Source organism: Diadema antillarum, unplaced genomic scaffold (assembly GCF_040938485.1).
Source record: "Diadema antillarum isolate AM-2024a unplaced genomic scaffold, OU_Dant_1.0 seq00001153_RagTag, whole genome shotgun sequence".
Classification (NCBI taxonomy): domain Eukaryota; kingdom Metazoa; phylum Echinodermata; class Echinoidea; order Diadematoida; family Diadematidae; genus Diadema; species Diadema antillarum.
The window spans coordinates 381,771-399,788 of NW_027271964.1; the positions used below are offsets into that span (position 1 = coordinate 381,771).

The 18,018-nt window shown below is 37.7% G+C and overlaps 2 protein-coding genes across 2 annotated transcripts in view; both read left to right on the top strand.

Moving 5' to 3' along the window:
- The first annotated feature begins 5,444 nt into the window (after window positions 1–5,444).
- LOC139744286 (dynein light chain Tctex-type 5-B-like) lies at window positions 5,445–6,062 on the top strand. Its single transcript, XM_071654731.1, has one exon. The coding sequence runs from the start codon at window positions 5,445–5,447 to the stop codon at window positions 6,060–6,062; it is 618 nt and encodes a 205-aa protein (XP_071510832.1).
- Window positions 6,063–10,670: 4,608 nt separating this feature from the next.
- LOC139744279 (serine/threonine-protein kinase PLK1-like) overlaps window positions 10,671–18,018 on the top strand; it is a 78,840-nt gene continuing 71,492 nt past the window's right edge. The window contains exon 1 of the mRNA XM_071654723.1: window positions 10,671–10,791. The gene's annotated coding sequence lies outside the window, so the exon portion shown is untranslated. The remainder of the gene's footprint in view (window positions 10,792–18,018) is intronic.

Here is an 18,018-nt window from a genome sequence, read left to right on the forward strand (position 1 = left end):
TTGGGCAGCTAAAAAAAAAGTAGATGAAAAGAATTACGCATATACTTTGTAAATACTGAGGCAGCTGACATCCTAATTATGCTGTCTTGCGGTGTATTGATGAAATATTAAAGGCGATTAATTGAATGAATATACTGCAGTCTTTGTGTAATGAATTTCACGTTGAAGAAAGGTGTATCGTGAGATGAGGCTCTTAGTACCTTTGTTTTAAAGAGGAATTCCAGTCGAGTTATAAGTTAGTCTGGTAAAATAGAGTAAAATCTTACGACTTCAACAATGTTCAAAGGTGAAAATTTGATCAAAATCTGTTTAAAATTTTGAAATTGTGAAGTTCGCTAATTTCCGGAGAACAATATATGGATTATGCAAATGAGTAAGCTAAAGATGTCTCATCACCTCACAATTTTTCATTGATCGTGAAAAAACGGCGAAAATTGAATATCTCTCTGTTGTTAAGGGTAAAACGTTATTTCTGATTGAATAAGTTCAGAATAATGATCAGTTAAGATATAATCAAGATTTGAGAATATGGGGCGTAGTGTTTGAATGAAAACCTGGAAATTTCAAATTATTTATGTACAAACTATATGGCAAGTTGTAAGGGGATGACATCATCACTTCACTATTTGCATATCCTTATTGACTGTTCAATAACTGTTTCCTGAAAAATTTGCGAAACTTGAAAAATGTCATAACTTCCTTATTTTTTTCCCCATTTTGATCAAATTGTTATTGTTGTGCTAAAAAAGTTTACTTCTTCTTTTCAGACTAGCTTTCAACTGCACTGGAATAATCCCCTTTAAATTTAATGGGAAAAATATCGCGTCTGTCCGTTGTCAATCTGCATAATAATTATGATCTGCGTCTCCTGTCTTTAGTTCATGTAGTTGGCTTCTATTCTACAAGAATTGCATAAAATCTATAAAAGCTTTCACGTCTTCTAATCTCTGATTTGCGGATTATACTATAACTTGCTGAAAGTGTCCATGGCAGATTGTTTGACATACAGTGGAAACTCGATATTTATATAACGAGATGGTCGGGACCGAGTCATTTTCCTCGTTATAGCCGATATCTCGTTATATCAGTAGGCATAAAAGAAGGCATAACATAAAGACATTAATTTGCACATGTGGGACTACCCATCGTATTTCAATCAATACTGATAACTTGATATTGTGTGTGAGGGAAATACTCATCTTTATGGGTAAGAAGATGTTTTTCACCAAGGAAATCCAATATCAAGAATGTGTTTCTAATTAATTGTAGATGTTTGAATTTGTAAATTTATATAGCTTGCGATTGTATCACTACTGTATCAAGATCGTCTGTGGATTGGTATGTGGTTATCGTATGGGTGTGTGTTGTGTGGAAAGCTTGAATATGGTCTGCACAATGCTGTGTGTGTATGTGACACATTCTGTATGTACATTATGACTGCGTGTGTGTGTGTGTGTGTGTGTGTGTGAAGATGGGAAATTCCCTACGTAGAAGGCCAATCACAGCATCAGATTGCCTCACACCTGCTAAACGTCATGATGATGTCATGTATACATATGGCCGTCCCACCACATTTTCTGCATGTATCAGTGTGCGCGCACACACACACTTACACGTACAACATGCAGTGCTAGTTGGAGTGCACTGAAGAAAATGATTATGTGTGTACAAGACAAATAGCACAGGCGAAGTAAAGCTTTACCGAAGGCATTTTGCTTTACCTCGCTATAGCAGGTTTGATTGACTATGTTTTTCTTTGTTTGGAAGTCACAAAATTTATCTCGTTATAGCAGTTATTTCGTTATAGCCGATCTCGCTATAAGAGTAGCATTTTACATAGACCTGTGTGGAAGGAAATTTGGGACCGGGAAAATTTCCTTGTTATAACCGATATCTCGTTATAGCAGTGTTCGTTATACCGAGTTTCCCCTGTACTATACTCTGGTACCAGAGAACTATACATTTAACACATTAGCACTACAAAGAGATCTTTATCTTCAAGATGACGGTGGTTCAAATTTGCATACGACTGTTGTTGCCTCGCAGGGAAATTGACTAATTTTCTCGTCTAGCGAATTGCAGAATGCAGAGATTTGTGAGGAAAACTGGTGAAGCTTCCGGGCAAGAACAGGATGATAAGACTAGGTTGTGTAAGAGTAGTACAATGGAAAATCGATGGCATTAACTCACTCCCTATCGATATCATTAAATTCTAACACACTTCTTACGTGATCAACAGGATCGTGAAAGCAGAAGGCAGAATGATGACAATTCTGACACCAACCTGACAATTGGGTATTGGTAAGTATTTTTTTTAGGAAGATGATGATAATAATGATAAGTACAGCATTTGTAATGCACCTTCGATCTAGTAGCCTATTCTGAGGCGCAGAGGGACGTAATTACAAAAAGAATAGCATACATTGTAGTCATAATTGTCCATAAGAAGGTTGAAAAAGAAGAAAGAGATAGATAGAGATATACACCCAATGAGCAATTCGTTGAAAATTCAATCAAAACAAGATGCGAACATATGTGATTTCAGAAGCTTTTTAAATGTTTCAATGGTCTCTGCTGATCGGATCCTCAGTGGAAGAGCGTTCCAGAGAGATGGGGCTGCAGCAACAAAGGCTTTTTCTCCGAGAGTCGAGATTGTTCTTTTAACCGATCTAAGGAAGATCTAAGTTTTAAGAAGTTGTGCTAACAGGAAACGATATGCTTCATTACAAACGTGAAATATTTATCTATTTATTGTTGCTCGACTGAAGTAGAGCAAAACTGGTCACAGAGATGGGAGCTCCACTATTACTATGATTGGGCTAGACAAAAAAAAAAAAGACGCCAAGTTGGTTTCTTTCGTTGACTGCGCAACCTTTGTGTGCTTACAAACACATCAGATTATACATCTGTTATACACCGGATACATAATTATACTGTATGTATTTTTTCAGAGAGAGAGAGAAAGAGAAAGAGAGAGAGAGAGAGACAGGGAGAGAGAGAGTGTGTGTGTGTGTGTGTGTGTGAGAGAGAGAGTATGTGTGTGTGTGTGTGAGAGAGAGAGAGGGAGAGAGGGAGAGGCAGACAGCAGGATGAACAGAGAAAGGGGGAGATATAATTATGTGTGTATATGTTTGAGGGTTTCAGGTAAGACACATGTATAACAAACACTGACAAGACATACGTAAAACTTTTCCTCTTCCGTGTCAGTTAAACGCTTAACTAACAAGAGTGTGTCTGATTGTTGAATAAAACAATAATTGTCAAGGCAAGCAGAAATATGGCGCATGTCCTGTTCATAAAATTTGCAGAGTATACGTTGAATTTGTGTCAATCCTGACTCTGCTATATGTCTGCATGTGTATGTGTGTTGTCGTCTTTGACATAACGATATTCATTTCAGAAACACAGCTTTCAAATATTAGATACCACTGAACACAATCACAACGATTACTTCCCCCGACGAGATCAATGTTCGCGTTGTCGGGAAGCAATAGCCTGACGATAGTGTGCTTGGTAGATTCTGTTAATTCAGATGGAAATGAACGGATCTGTTTTGTGAAAATAATCTGCGTCGAATCATCTCCACGTGGAGTGAAAACTCTTCGATTAATTTCATTAAGAGCAATGAATCAGCGAGTATAGATTCCTTTAAACATCCGTAACTCATCGCCATCAACCGTGTACGTCCATCACGAATGAGTGCCGACCACACCTGGCAACAAAGGGCCAATCTCTAGTCTCTCGAGGCCAATCTGCGTCACAACCCCCTCTACGTTCAACGCTTCGTTAGTTTTTCAGACAGGCGAGTTCTCTGACCGCGTGGTTCGAGACCTCACACTCTACATTTCTTGTCCGCTCAGCAAGTATTCGGTATTGTACATTATAATCATAGTTCAGGTCAAAACACGGAAGCCAGGCAGCTCCTACCAAGATGTACTTCATTTGCATAACTGACACAACGTAATCGATTCGAGGAATTGTTCGATAATTCTTTTCCGTTAATCATTATTTTAATCCCGCCTTTCAATTTGTTCCAGTTAATCGCGCGAACTAAATCCAGCGGATTAGGTTCGGTGGGGAGCCGCAAAGAAAGACTGACAATCACAAGGTCTGGAGACGGCACTTGCACCGTTATTTTCGTAGAGACAACACAGCATTCACTCTAATCCGAAGTCGATGTTTCGGCTTCAAATTTGTGCAGAGATATGAGCCAGGAATAACGTTGAAAGAAGAAATGTTAGTGGTTGTGCGGACAAATACATCACGAACCACGTCATACATCTTCCGAATATTATGTGAGTATTAACATCGGACTGTGCTTTTTCATGTGATTTTTCTGTATGAAGTTTCTACGTATCCGTTTAAGTTTCATGCAATGAAGTTATTATATCGTCTTTTCATACGCAGATTTTCTTTTCAAGATAAGTCCCGTCTGTTATTATTCAATGCGTGTATTTAGTGGAGTTTATTTATGTGAATGATCATTGATTAAACATAATGTATAATTATGTGACCGTGCATCGCAAAAACCAACAAAAAGTCGCAGTCCTTGATTTTACATGAGGACTCAAAAAAGGTGAAATGGGTCAACCGAGTTAATCTTGAGTTTTTCATATTTTCTGAAAGAGCTATTTTTCTTATAGGGACCTACATGTCAGACGTTATTTTTTTTTTAGTTTGGGATCATAACATGAATGGGAAAGCGTGTTTTCAGCAGTTTTTCTACAACCACTTTTGGTCGAAGAGTAGAATTATCAGATATATCTTAGAGGCCCCTTTTCATTTCTAAAATCCTTTGCACTCTCTTCACTTTCAAGTCTAATAACTTTTGAAAGGAGAATGCTACTGCTTTGGAAGTTGTTATCAATCATGGACAGAATGTGTTTATAGAGCATGCTCAATGTCAGCTTAATCTGATAATCCCTTTATTGTTGTTGCTCCGGTGGTTTACATCCTTGACACGGCTTGAATAGACTGTACTTCAGAACCTCTTTCTCAGTTCACACTTTTCCAGAGTGTGTACTTTCTTTCCAGTATTATTTTTAGATAGGTTGAGTCCATTGGAATTGAGTTATACATCATTTTAAAGCTTAGAGTCTAACATTAGATGACTATACTGCCTTGTCCTATATCATTCCATTAGTCATCAGTGTAGTTGATTCTTTGCTTGAAAAGATATGGCGGCAATTACAATAGTTCTCACCTGGTTTGATCACGCCGTGAGTTTATCTAAAATTTATGTCTCCTGAAATGAGACGACAGCTCACTTAGAAGATGTTATAGAATGTTCTTTGATATTTTCCATTTCTATGTTTTCCTTGCAGACAATTGGTTTATGTTTGACCAGAACGCAGGGTGACATAACGTACGTTACATCAAAAACACTGCTTAAATCCATCTGACAGTAGACTAAAATAACGGGAGCCCCGACACAAACGCACATCATGTCCTCCCTGAATGAGCGTAACCTCCAACAGTTCAACAACCAGATGCTCGGCCGCAGGCGCCAGGAGTCCCTGCCGTCGCGGCGAAGCTCGATCGCCAGCAGCCGCTCCGACCGCACGAAAGACAGTGAGCCGCAGCAGCTCTCGGCCGCAGCAATTCGCTGGCGCCGAATGTCGTACGCCTTCTCGACAACCGCGTTCCATCGGCATTTCGGGCAGCAATCCACAGCTGGCTCCCAGCGAGCCAAGCCTACCGTGAGCCGTGAGAATACGTATAAACTGAAACCGGACGATGGTACGACGTTCAGGTCCAGCGCCGTCGAGAAAATATTGAAAGACTTGCTAGAAAGTCGCCTATCAGACAAGCGATACTCACCCACGAACGTCTCCATAGTGACGCAGGATCTGGTGGATGAAATCAAGCGGCGCGTCAAGGAACTACGCATGCCGCGCTACAAGATCGTCTGCCAACTCTACATGGGTTCATTGACCGGACAGGGCATGGAGATTGCAACCCGCGCCGTATGGGACAAGAAGACAGACAACTTCGCCAGCGCGTCGTTCGAGAACCAGACGATGTACGCCGTGGCCATCGTTCACGGACTCTACTACGAATAGTGGTAGCTGCACGAAAACCCATCAAGGAACAATCCTGGTCATCTGCCACATATTTCCGCCCTTTTCTCCACATCAAAGATGACAGTTTTGATCCAATAGACTACTTTACTCACAGACTCAAATTTCATTTAGACCTATTTACATGATTTAGGACGAAGATTTTCCTGCCAACCAGCAAGACTGCCCGACGTTTGCCCAACAAAACAACAATGAATGAAATGGCTTTCCAGGTAGGCCTATCAAAAGAAAAAAAGAGATGGATATGTGTATTTTGTAGATGGAGTAGCTTGTAAATTGTAAATTGTAGTTCCTTGCAGAGGAAATTATGTCCACAATTTTCATATACGCATATATATTATATACAGGCCTCTTACTAGCATTCAGGAAATTATTTCTTTAGCATTCATTCACAGATTCCAAACTTAACAGATCGACCACTATTATGTTTTATATATTTGCAATATTCTATTATGTCATGTATCTCATTTAATTTTGTTATATTTGATGTAATTTTTCATCGAGAAATATGAAAATAAATTGAAATTGAAATTGAAAATTGAAATTATTGCTTAATAACACGATATCATTCCATCTTTATAAAACAAAGATTGGTTGTGACAATCCCGGAGTTAGCCTAACGTTTGTCCGACGCTGTGTATAAAGGGACAACTATTACGTGCAAACCGTTGATATCCGAAATGAAACGTGCTCATTAGGAACGAGTGAATTATACATAATTATACCTATATACTATGTTTGGTCGATTATTTCTTGGGAATACCACCTGTGTATCGGAAGGGCTGGCATTTTAAACTTTTTCGTCAAATTTAGGATGAGTTGTTATTTTGTTTTGGTTTTTTTTTTTACATCATGTGGTAACACTCGATTTGTACAATAGCAAAAATTAATCTATGTGCAATATATCGAATCATTAAATCGAAGAGTCCGGGCACTAGCATTGGTATTCTATATTTTTTTTCCCAACCGGTGTATCTCAAAATAATTACATGTATATTGTTATAGAATAGTATATAATTTACTCATTATTTATCTAGCGATCCACGTCCGACAAGCTTTGCTTTTTAGTGGATCACTATTTTCCATAATCGAATTTATTTTCCGCTCGCCCACGAAGTATTTATACAGTGTTTTTCCTAAATATTGTACATGTTATATGTTGTTCTATAATTTGTCTCGTATATAATTATATTACATGAATCTTTTGCAAACGTTTGAACAATATTATTTCATCACATGTATACTTTGTACTATGTTTTTTTGATTTTCGATGATTGGAAATACACTATGATTGAATTGAATTGATTGAATTGATGAGTTAAAAGTAAGAAGATGTAAAGAGTTTTCTCTCTCCCTCACTTTCGAGAAATGCATTACCAAGTGAAGGAGAGATAACTAAATGATGTCAAGTAAAGACATAACAGAGTAACAGCAACAGCCATTATTAGAAACGTTTTATTTTATAAATTATGTCACTGCATGATTACATGCCATGTTCGTTTGCTTACTAACGGGAAGGGGATAAAAGAACTTAATACAACGACGATTTTTCATGTTTGCTCTGCGATTGAATGAATGAACTACTATATACAGTTTATCATTTTTGTTATCTACTTAAAATGTGTGACCCATATTGGTCGACAATTATCAGCTGAAGATTACGCTTGATGAAAATAATCTGTCATGGAGGATTAGTAAACTACACACCACGCATTTACTTTCGTTTTCATGTTTGGTTTTTTTTTTTTTTTGCTCTCTTTTTTTGTTAATTTCGCCAATAGCTGGCGCCATTCATCTTATGGAGCAGGACGGTGTCATGTCCTCAGAACTTGAAAAGTTTCTCTGCGGTAATGATTGCTCTTTTGAAAGTTTGAAAGTGGATTAATCCCTTTTCTTCACACACACACACACACACACACACACACACACACACACACACAAACTAAACAAAAGCAGACCTAGCTGTGTTTGATATCTTAGACATTCTAAAACCGATTTTCATCAACCAAAGTTTGAATTCTTCTCAGAATCATTCGCTCTTTCATATTTCGTATTTATTTCATGTGGTTTATTGATGAATATCGGTTTTAAAAAATGGCTGAGATATCTAAAAACAAAGTGATCCTGATAAAAGGTGTGTCCCACAAACTCTTTATTAGGACCATTCTGATTTGGATATCTCAACCATTTCAAAACAGTTTTTTTTTTTTAAATCAAATAAACTTTGAATTCCTTTTAGAATTAGGTTGTATTATGCTCTTTCAGATTTCATAAGTAGTTTCTCATCTCAAACACACACACACACACACACACACACACACACACACACATTGAAGCCCCCTTCTTAACAAAGTCTTCATCGTTCTTTTTAAGTACATTTTAAGAAAAGTCTTTATAACAGCTCATTCAAGTCAAATATTCTTCATAAATATATATATTACAAGGGGGAAAAAATTTTTGATCTTCTTGAGATCAAAGGAAATTACGTCTGGACGTTGTTCCGCAAGAAATTTTCTTTTATCATTGTCAATGATCTTGAGGGTCATAAAAAGATGACACAGTAACCTTCAATCATCTAATTTTTATTTATTTTTTTTGGGAGGGGATGGGATGTGTGGGTATTTCTATGTATGTGTGAGTATTATTTTGTGTACAGTATGTACAGCGTGTGTGCATGTCAGCGTGTGCAATGTAACTGCCGCTCTCTTGAGCAACGGTAGTTGTCTAGGGCAAGTTTAATTTGCCCGTGTGGAGGTTGTTTAAATCAAAGGCATTGTATAGTTTTGGTTGAGATGGGGATTCAGGTTTAAACTTTTGGGGAGATATTATCAGAAAACACGTATTATGAACATAAAAGAGCATGCAATTGTAGGAGGAATTAAACGTATATCTGGATGAATATTGGGTTTGAATTTGCTGAGGTATCCAAAAACAAAGTGGTCCGATAATACCAGGTGGGTCCCAATTTTTATTGGGACAGTTTTGATTTACGTTGTATTGTTTTATCTCAGCTATTCATCAAATAGACTTTTCACTCCTGTTAGAATAGTATTGTATGCTCTTTTATATCTCATATAAGTGGTTTCCAATATTATCTCGCAAACAGTTAAAATCTGAATCCGGCATCTCAACCAAAATTATACTATCCCTTCAAAGAATTGTTCCGCATGTATCAAAAGTATCTTACGCGGTACTCAGTGTTATTCTTTGGTGTTCAGGGGCCTTGGAGAAAAGTTTTCTGCTGCCAACAGTGGTGACGGTGTGACTGAACACTGGAGAAAAACTTTGAAGAAGAACGTTGAATTTTGCTGGTGGTGAGGTACGAGTTGAGAGTGACGAACTTATTGTAATGTTTTAAACTGTAGATGGCGCTACGCTACTTTACTTTGACTGCGATGGGAGAACGCAAGTTTATTCCTTGCCTTCAAATGTCATTTATCAAATTAGCACGTAATCATACCTAATCCGGAAAAGAAAGAGTAAAGTTTTACAAACACTAGAGATAATTTGACTAAACTAAAATGCGGGAAATCAAGAAATTGTAATCTTTTTCTAATTTTCGCGAAACAGTTCTTGAACAGTCCTAGGAACATGCAACTTAGGAGTTTGATGATGTTATCGCTTCTCAGCATATTATTATACCAATAATTATCATACATCTTGAACATTCTGTTCCGTTGCAATAATATGCTCTGTGCAGGCTATCTAACTGATCATTATCTTTGTACTTATTCGGCCAGGAATAACACCATGTTTACACATTTATTGCAGAAAATCTAAATTTTGTCATTACGTGTCATCTGAAACAAATTCTTTTACAGGAACAGTTTTCTAAGAAAGCTTTAGATGAGGTTTTTTAGCTTCTGGAACAGCCTTTGCTTTGAAGTATATATGTATGAAGTCAGAATAATTAATTGGAAAATCTGCTTGATGTGTTATGTTGTATGTGCGGATGCTGATGCTTGAAATAAAGATCAAGAGAATCTTTAATAGTTTTTTTAGAGTCTCTTCACTAAAATTCTTGAGAAAGGTAATTCTTTGCAAAAAAAAAGGTTAATTTATTATGCCCTTGTGCTCCTTGGACAACATTTCACATTGACAAAAATCAATAGATGCACACAACACGCAATAAGAAGTAAAATAATTTCCGAAAATCATTACGTTCTCTTACATATTTGTTATCCGGATCTGTTGTTGATTTGATTCTAGTCAGGTAATGATCCTTTATCATTTAATGTTTTGCAAAAAGCACAGTCTACTTGTACATAAGGTTATTTAAAACGTTATTCCAGTGCAATGAATTTCATTGTACTATAAGCAGGGAGGTGGAACTCCACCTCCCTGCTATAAGGTATGTCGAGCGAGGCGCACCGGACTGTTTCTGGGTGTGAGGTTAGTTTGTGTACACTGCTCTGATCTTGCCTCCGTTATTTTCCCACGCATCATCGTGTGGGCAAGCACACACACGAGGCCACCAATGTGCATTCAGCGGTGTGTATGAATTGGTGTGCGACGGACGACCTCGACTCGACTCGATACTACTCGTACTCGGATACTAGCCCGCAATCAAAGAGCTAGAGACTGCTTGGACGATCGCGTGTTGTACACAGCTAGCCAGCAGCTGCGAGAATCTTCAACCAACCAACCTACTTGAGTTTTCTGTTCAATACCAGCCTTCGCTGGCTCACAGGGATACCTACTACGATATCTGGTGAGTATTGAGTACATTTTCATCAAATTCTATGATGGCTGAATCATCCATGTGATTTTTATGCGTATGCCTATATTTCATAACAGAGATGCAAAATTGAAACCGGCGCACCTACCCACCAGCATTTTGTCGCGCTTGGGTTCTGAGAGCCAGCGTGTTAAAAGCAGGCGACAGCTAGGGCAGCGAGAAAATGTGTCTCATAAATAGTACGACTACGAGGCCTTGCGCACTTGATCTCGACGTGAAATAACGTTCAATTGTCATCATGAAAAAGCTGCGCGTGGAGACTAAATGATCACTAAACCATCTCTTTTCATTTTCTTAACAGCTGCAGGGTATACATGTGACTAAAATCAGGCCATTTTCAGTGCATCCTAATTTTGATAATAGATAATGTTAGACCCGTGCCTTGGCCATCGGCTATGGTATCCCTGGATCTTAATTACATGATAATGATATGCTAGTTATATGCCTGATGGTAATAAGATTACATTGTAGTTTGTTTCATGGAATCATATAACATATAACGTGCCCATATGGCAAGTCACATTGTCAGAAATATTGTGATTTTCTAGGTAATAGGCATTTACAGTGTATACTACTTGTGAGAATTAAAAAATACATTTTGACATTGAATAGCATGTTGCCCGAGGAGTATAGGGCCTATTAAACAAAGAATGTAACATACTAAAGTAACATACAAGTGTAATAATTTGATGTTTTGATAATATGTTTGTGTATATTTTATGATATATTTGTTTGTGTATGAATTGTAACCACTTTGTCAAATTAATTTCAACATAAATACTCTGCATATACATGTAGGCCTACATAATGAAAATTTGAAAGAATAGAAATAGTGCTCACATATTGGCATAAGGAGCAATATTTGTCTTGTAACTTGAAGATGTTATTTCTTATGCCACCACTGTATGCATTATTTAGTTAACCTCCAAACAAGCTTTGAAACATCATATCATATATCTCATGCCCTGTATCAAAAAATTACCTGAAGGCATTAAAAGCTCATATTGTCTCCTTTGTGGGTCATGCATTTTTTTTTTCAAAGTAGAGCCATGGTTCTCTTGTTGAATAAATTGATTTTTTGTACCTTTTTGTACCTTTTTGTACCTTTTTGTACCCCACATTTGGTGTTATGTTCTGATTTTAGTTATTCAGTAATGTATTAGTATTTCTATCAAAATAAAATCATTGTTTAACATTTCACTTCCATTCCACTTCCATTAAAACAATTCAATGACATGGGGAAGAAATTGCACACTGATTCGATGAGTGTGCTGCCAGTAGCTAATTGTGAAGGTAGTGATTTCTTACTTTAATCAATTTTGAGTCCTGTGTGTGTGCTTATGGTTTCATTTTCTTCCTAATAAAATAGTTTAAAACTAAGAGGCATGATGTTTATGAATAGTAGGTCTACATACATTGTATTTCATGTACCCTAATCTTTTAGCATTCTCAGAGCTCTCTTCTATAACCCCTTAGAGACTAGAACTCATGTATACCAAGGCATTTGTCTATGGGAAATGCATGTTACAGCAAATTCAGCTGGACCAAATTGATGATGATGTTTCAGTGCCGTTCTAGCTAGAGAAAGCAAAATCTCTGTGTAGTGAATACATACTGTACCTGTACAGAGACTCCAACTCTCCCGCTTTTGACGGGAGATCTCCCGTCAAAAGCCCATTTTTGCAAAATCTCCCGTTCTCCCGCTTGGGATTTGATTTCTCCCGCCCTGGCTCTGTGCCTCCCGTTGGAAAGGATTTCTTACTTATTGCCATATTGTAAGTTGAAAAATAAGCCTTAGATAGCACGAGAGAGCATCTAGAACCTTTGACTGGACCCCGGCCGCAAGGAATTTCGCACTTCGCGCACATCAACTTGGAGTCTCCCGTTTGCTAGGGGTTTCAGGCGGGAGAATCTCCAGATCATAAGGTGCTGGGGGTTGGAGTCTCTGCCTGTACTTGCATTGTGACTGTAATGGTCATTGTTTTCCCTGCAACTACAGTGTATCTTCACACTCCTTTACTCTATCTAGGGAGGTGGAAATTCACCTCCCTGCTCCATCTTTCTTCTCTTTGTAGTCTATTTTTTATTTTCTTTAGGTGAAAGGAGATATAAATTCATGTGAAAATCAGCTGTATTGAACATTAATTAGAATATTATGGTGAGACATTGATAGGTGACCTTTACATAGACTTAGGTTAATATGAAAATGCTTAATACTGCTCCAAGAGAAATGCAATAACAAAAGCAAAACATAAAGCAGCAACACCATTGGTAATGACTAAATATTTATCACTTTTGAACTACCATAAATGTTTTAAAAATTTATTTCACCCAAACATACATGTAAATTGTACCAGTCGGGTAAAAGATTGATATCTTCTTCTTCTCCTTCTTCTTCTTCTTCTTCTTCTTCTTCTTCTTCTTCTTCTTCTTCTTCTTCTTCACCTTCTTCTTCTTCTTCCTGTATTGTGCAGAACCTCCTGAGAGTTATACTCGCACACTATCTTTATAGGTGCCTACAGCCTGTACACTTACTCACATTTTAAAATAACCTTCAGTTTGGCAGAGACATTGATTTCTTTTTTCTTTCAGAATAAATGGTCATCTGAAGTGCAAATAATGATTCACTGGATTAACAATTACCATTCATCTCATGATCAGAGTAGTAGATTACACTTCATGCATGACTTCCCAAAGGTGACAAAATGGATGCCTTGACATTTAAAGCTGTCAACACAAAACAAACAAAGCAAAACAAACATCAACAGATTCCCGCATACATATAAAATGCCCTTGAGCAAAAGCTTTAACTTTCTACACATTTTTTTATAACAAATTCTTGAAATAGTTCTCACAAACTTCAGGAGAGAAAGCATTCACTGGATTAACAATTACCATTCATCTCATGGTCAGAGTAGTAGATTACACTTCATGCATGACTTCCCAAAGGTGACAAAATGGATGCCTTGACATTTAAAGCTGTCAACACAAAACAAACAAAACAAAACAAACATCAACAGACTCCCACATGTATCTATTATGCTCTTGAGCAAAAGCTTTAACTTTCTACACAATACTTTTTTTTGTATTCAATAACAAATTCTTGAAATAATTCCCACAAATTTAAGTAGGGTAGAAAGCATTGTAGTAGAAAGAACCAACGCATTTAAACTGATTTGACCAAACGTGATGTATCAACTATTTCAAAGCTCATATTTAATGATAGTAAACTGGATTATTAGTATTGAGTGCATTTAGAAGTCTGTTAATGAATTTTAAAAAAATCTAGTTTTGATGTCATTGCCACACAAGACTTATATATACGGCACCTAGAAATCAAAACTCTCTCTCTCTCTCTCTCTCTCTCTCTCTCTCTCTCTCTCTTCGTTGTTGTAAATTGGTAAAGTTACATCTATACTGCAAACCCTTTCGGCAGAGATTTGCCATTGTTTGCAACCCTGCAATTATTTGGTAAAAAGAAGATGGCTTAAATTCCTTTTCCCTTTCATATTCTAAGGAAAATGTTTTGCTGACAGATTGGAAGCATGAAATGTGATGACATCATCACCATCTAATTTGCATATTACAGATCTTACCAATATTGCTGTCTTTTCAGTATCATATGAAACCCTGTGCCTACAATGTATATCATAATATCCTGCGTAAATGCCCATGAGGTTTTCAAGATGTTTTGTAAGGGAATTGGGCTAATTGATTTGTTAAATATTTGAAGTAGAGTCAGACATGTTCAGCAGGCACCACAAGCAGGGTAGTCAAAAAGAGGACTGTTTGAGATGGGTGGATGCTGTAGACAGGTGGCTGCTGTATACAGATGGCTGCTTCTAAAGGCAGGTTTACCTGTATTTTGTAGTTTATGAGCATCTGATTGGAACCATTCTGCTTGTTTATTTGAATTCAATGTGTTTCTTCAAGTCACCCCGATCATATAGAGGCATTTCACTGTAAAGGAAAGAGAGAGAGGGGGGGGGGGGAAAGACTCTATAGGGCTTTTTACACTTGTGTTTCTTAACCCCGGACTTTCTCTGACCCAGGACTATCGTTAGTCCCGTACCAATTTTTTCAGCTTTTTACACTCGCCAATTAGTCCCGTACTATCTCTTGTCCGGGGCTAAGGAGAAAACTGACCTTTTTACACTCGTATTTCTTAGCCCCGGACTTTCCAAACCACATGAATATTCATAATTACGCTGTGTACTGTACACGTACACGCACGCACCGGCAGCACTTGATTACCTCGTTTCTGATTGGTCAGTGAGGGTGGACTTCGCCTCCTTCGCTTAGCCCAGGATTATTTTTTCGTTCTGTTTACACTCACTTGCTTGGCACGCGCAATTGCGGTGCTAACCCCTGCTAATTTGCAGGGCCAGATAGTACCGTACTATCGGTGGGGCTAGCCCACTTTGGCAAAAACGAGTGTAAACAGAAAGTGGGCTAAGGATAGTCCCGTACCAACGGTGGGGCTAAGGCCCCCCCCCCCCCCCCCCCCCCCCCTTAGCCCCACCGTTGGTCCGGGGCTAAGCAAAAATTTACAAGTGTAAAAAGCCCTTATGGCTCTGGAAGGATTTTGCATTGGGAGTTCTACACACAAAGATGAGGAGAGTGAGTTAACAGACAGGGAGCACTGAGAAAGAAGAAAAATATGATACAGTGTACTTAACCAAGTTTTGCCCAGGTTTCAGTTTCCCCAGAGCTTCGAGGTTAATGAGTTATGGAAGTGTCTATCATAAATCACAGTTTATTAGGCCAACAATACACATACAACCTAGAACTTGATACACATTGTATGTCTCAGTTGAGAGCCGAGAGGTTTCAACTTGTGAAGATTCAGTGCAGGAATTCTGCTGATACAAATACATCTGATACAAATACATCATTGAAGATGTGCACCATGTGTAAGATTTGTGAAGCTACATGTATGTTCAGCCTGTGGAGAATGGGTTGATTTTGGTGTGAACAATACAGTACCCAAATACACCTGCTCAAGCACACTTTGCACTATTATATGTAGTCTCTATCAGCTCAGCAAAGATATATATAAAATGTGTAGAGATTGAAATATCAATATTTTGCAGTAAAATTTGTCATAAAAAAGAAGAAAAAGAGTGTATCAATCATGACTCACTCCCATTTTTTTTTTTTGATAAGGTATGCCTCAAATGTACTTTGAAATTTGTTGGTTATTTTTTATGACAAAGGAGATATTCCTACTATGGTTATTTCAGGTTAGTGAAGATAAGAATTGTTATAGTTTACAAAAGATTGACTCAGTGTTTAGATACACCAACAAACTAACAAGTTTATTTTGAACTCACAATGCTGATAGCAAGGATTGAATGGGTTCAAATACCATAATATTATGTGATAAAATCAGACGTGTAGAAGAAGTTAAAACTCAATTTCCTTTTCCTGTAAATTCATTCAGCATTGCTGCCCCCTTCCTCACTGGGTCTGTGTCACACCAAGTAGATTAATTCAGGAGGCAGTGCATCAGGTTTATAATACAGTATGTGTAGCCACAGCTCTCATTAAAGGACAAGTCCACCTTCATTTATATATACATAAGGATTGAGAGAATGCAGCAATATTAGTAGAACAAATGAGTGAAAGTTTGAGGAAAATTGGACAATCCGTTCAAAAGTTACAAATATTTTAAGTATCTGCGCAGTCACTGCTGGAAGAGAAGACTACTACAGTGTATGATGTCACATGCGTACAACTATATAAAGAAAATAAAAAGAGAATTTCACAAAACTTTACTTTTTGAATAAAGTGCACATTTCTTCGACTTGCTACTGACATATGTTAAGGGTGATATTATTCCCCCTGCCTTCTGAAAGAGAGAAGTTAAGTGTTCTTTTCTTATGCGAGAAAAATGGAAATATGTTGAATTTTCTTTATTTTTTCTTTATGTTGTTGTACTTATGTGACATCACAAGCTATAGTAGTCTTTTCATCCAGCCTCGACTGAGGAGAAACTTAAAAAATTCATAACTTTTTAACGGATTGTCCGATTTTGCTCAAACTCTCACTGATGTGTTCTACTTAAATATTGCTGCATTCACTCAACCCACATGTCTATGAAGGTAAACTTGTCCTTTAAGAAATTAGACAAAAAGGACAGTGTTAGGGAAGAAGTGCACAAAGAAGCTGTCTAGACTGAACATTGGACCTCTGTGAGATTATTGATCTGCCTACAGCGTACAATTGTATGTACACACAATGTAGGTTTCGGACCATATGCTGTTACAAAAACCCATTGAGGGAAATTTTGTGCTCAACTCACGCACTGTGAAAGTAATGCAAAAATATGATGTTTTATCTCTCTGATGCTGCAGAATCTAAACACACAAAATTGATTTTACATGGCTGAACACTATAAAAAAAAAAGAGAGAAAATTTCCACTTTTACGGTATTTTACTGTATGGGCTGATTCTGCACTTTATTGATATATAAGTGCAGTAGAATGCTGTATGCATATTTATAATCTATAAATTCAGCAACAGACCCAACAAAATTCACTTTCATTGACTTGCGATGGGTCAGACTCAAACCACATGGTATATAGCCTTTTGTCAAGGCCCTCTCGCTATATGGTGAAGAGAGCCCAGCTGAGTGGGGTTTCGCGAGGGCCTTTTGATATCTGCTTCGCATCCTTTTGTTAGCCCTTTGAATTACCGATTTTGGGAGCAAAAGTCGACCAATCAGCGTGTCTGTCTGCTTGAACCCGATTTGAACACAGCGAATGCACGCCACAGACCTCCGCAGGTGGTCAGTAATGCATGCGAATAGGCATGACAACACCAAGGCTGAAGATGTGGGGAGCGCGCCATTCCATTGGTCGACCGGAACCCGTTCATATGAATATTCAGTAGGGTTCACGTGTCATGAATAATAATGCATGAAGCAGATCTCAAAAAGAGATCGCCCATTACAGTGAGAGGGCCTTGACAAAAGGCTAGCCACATGGGTAGTTTCTCTTAAAATTGATTGATTGCATGATCAGAAAGTGAGAATAAAAAAATTGTGACATAAAATGTGAGTCTTGAGCTAAGTAGGCCTACATACTAGCACTCTGTTTAAGTTCAAGTCCATGTTGTGATCTATTATACATACAATAATCATGTTTTTGAAGATTTTATTACTGCCACTGTGACTTCTGTGGTGTAAGCCATGAAAAT

Bases quoted from the DNA above. Each gene is read 5' to 3' on its own strand.
- LOC139744286 (XM_071654731.1), top strand. From the start codon at position 5,445: ATGTCCTCCCTGAATGAGCGTAACCTCCAACAGTTCAACAACCAGATG.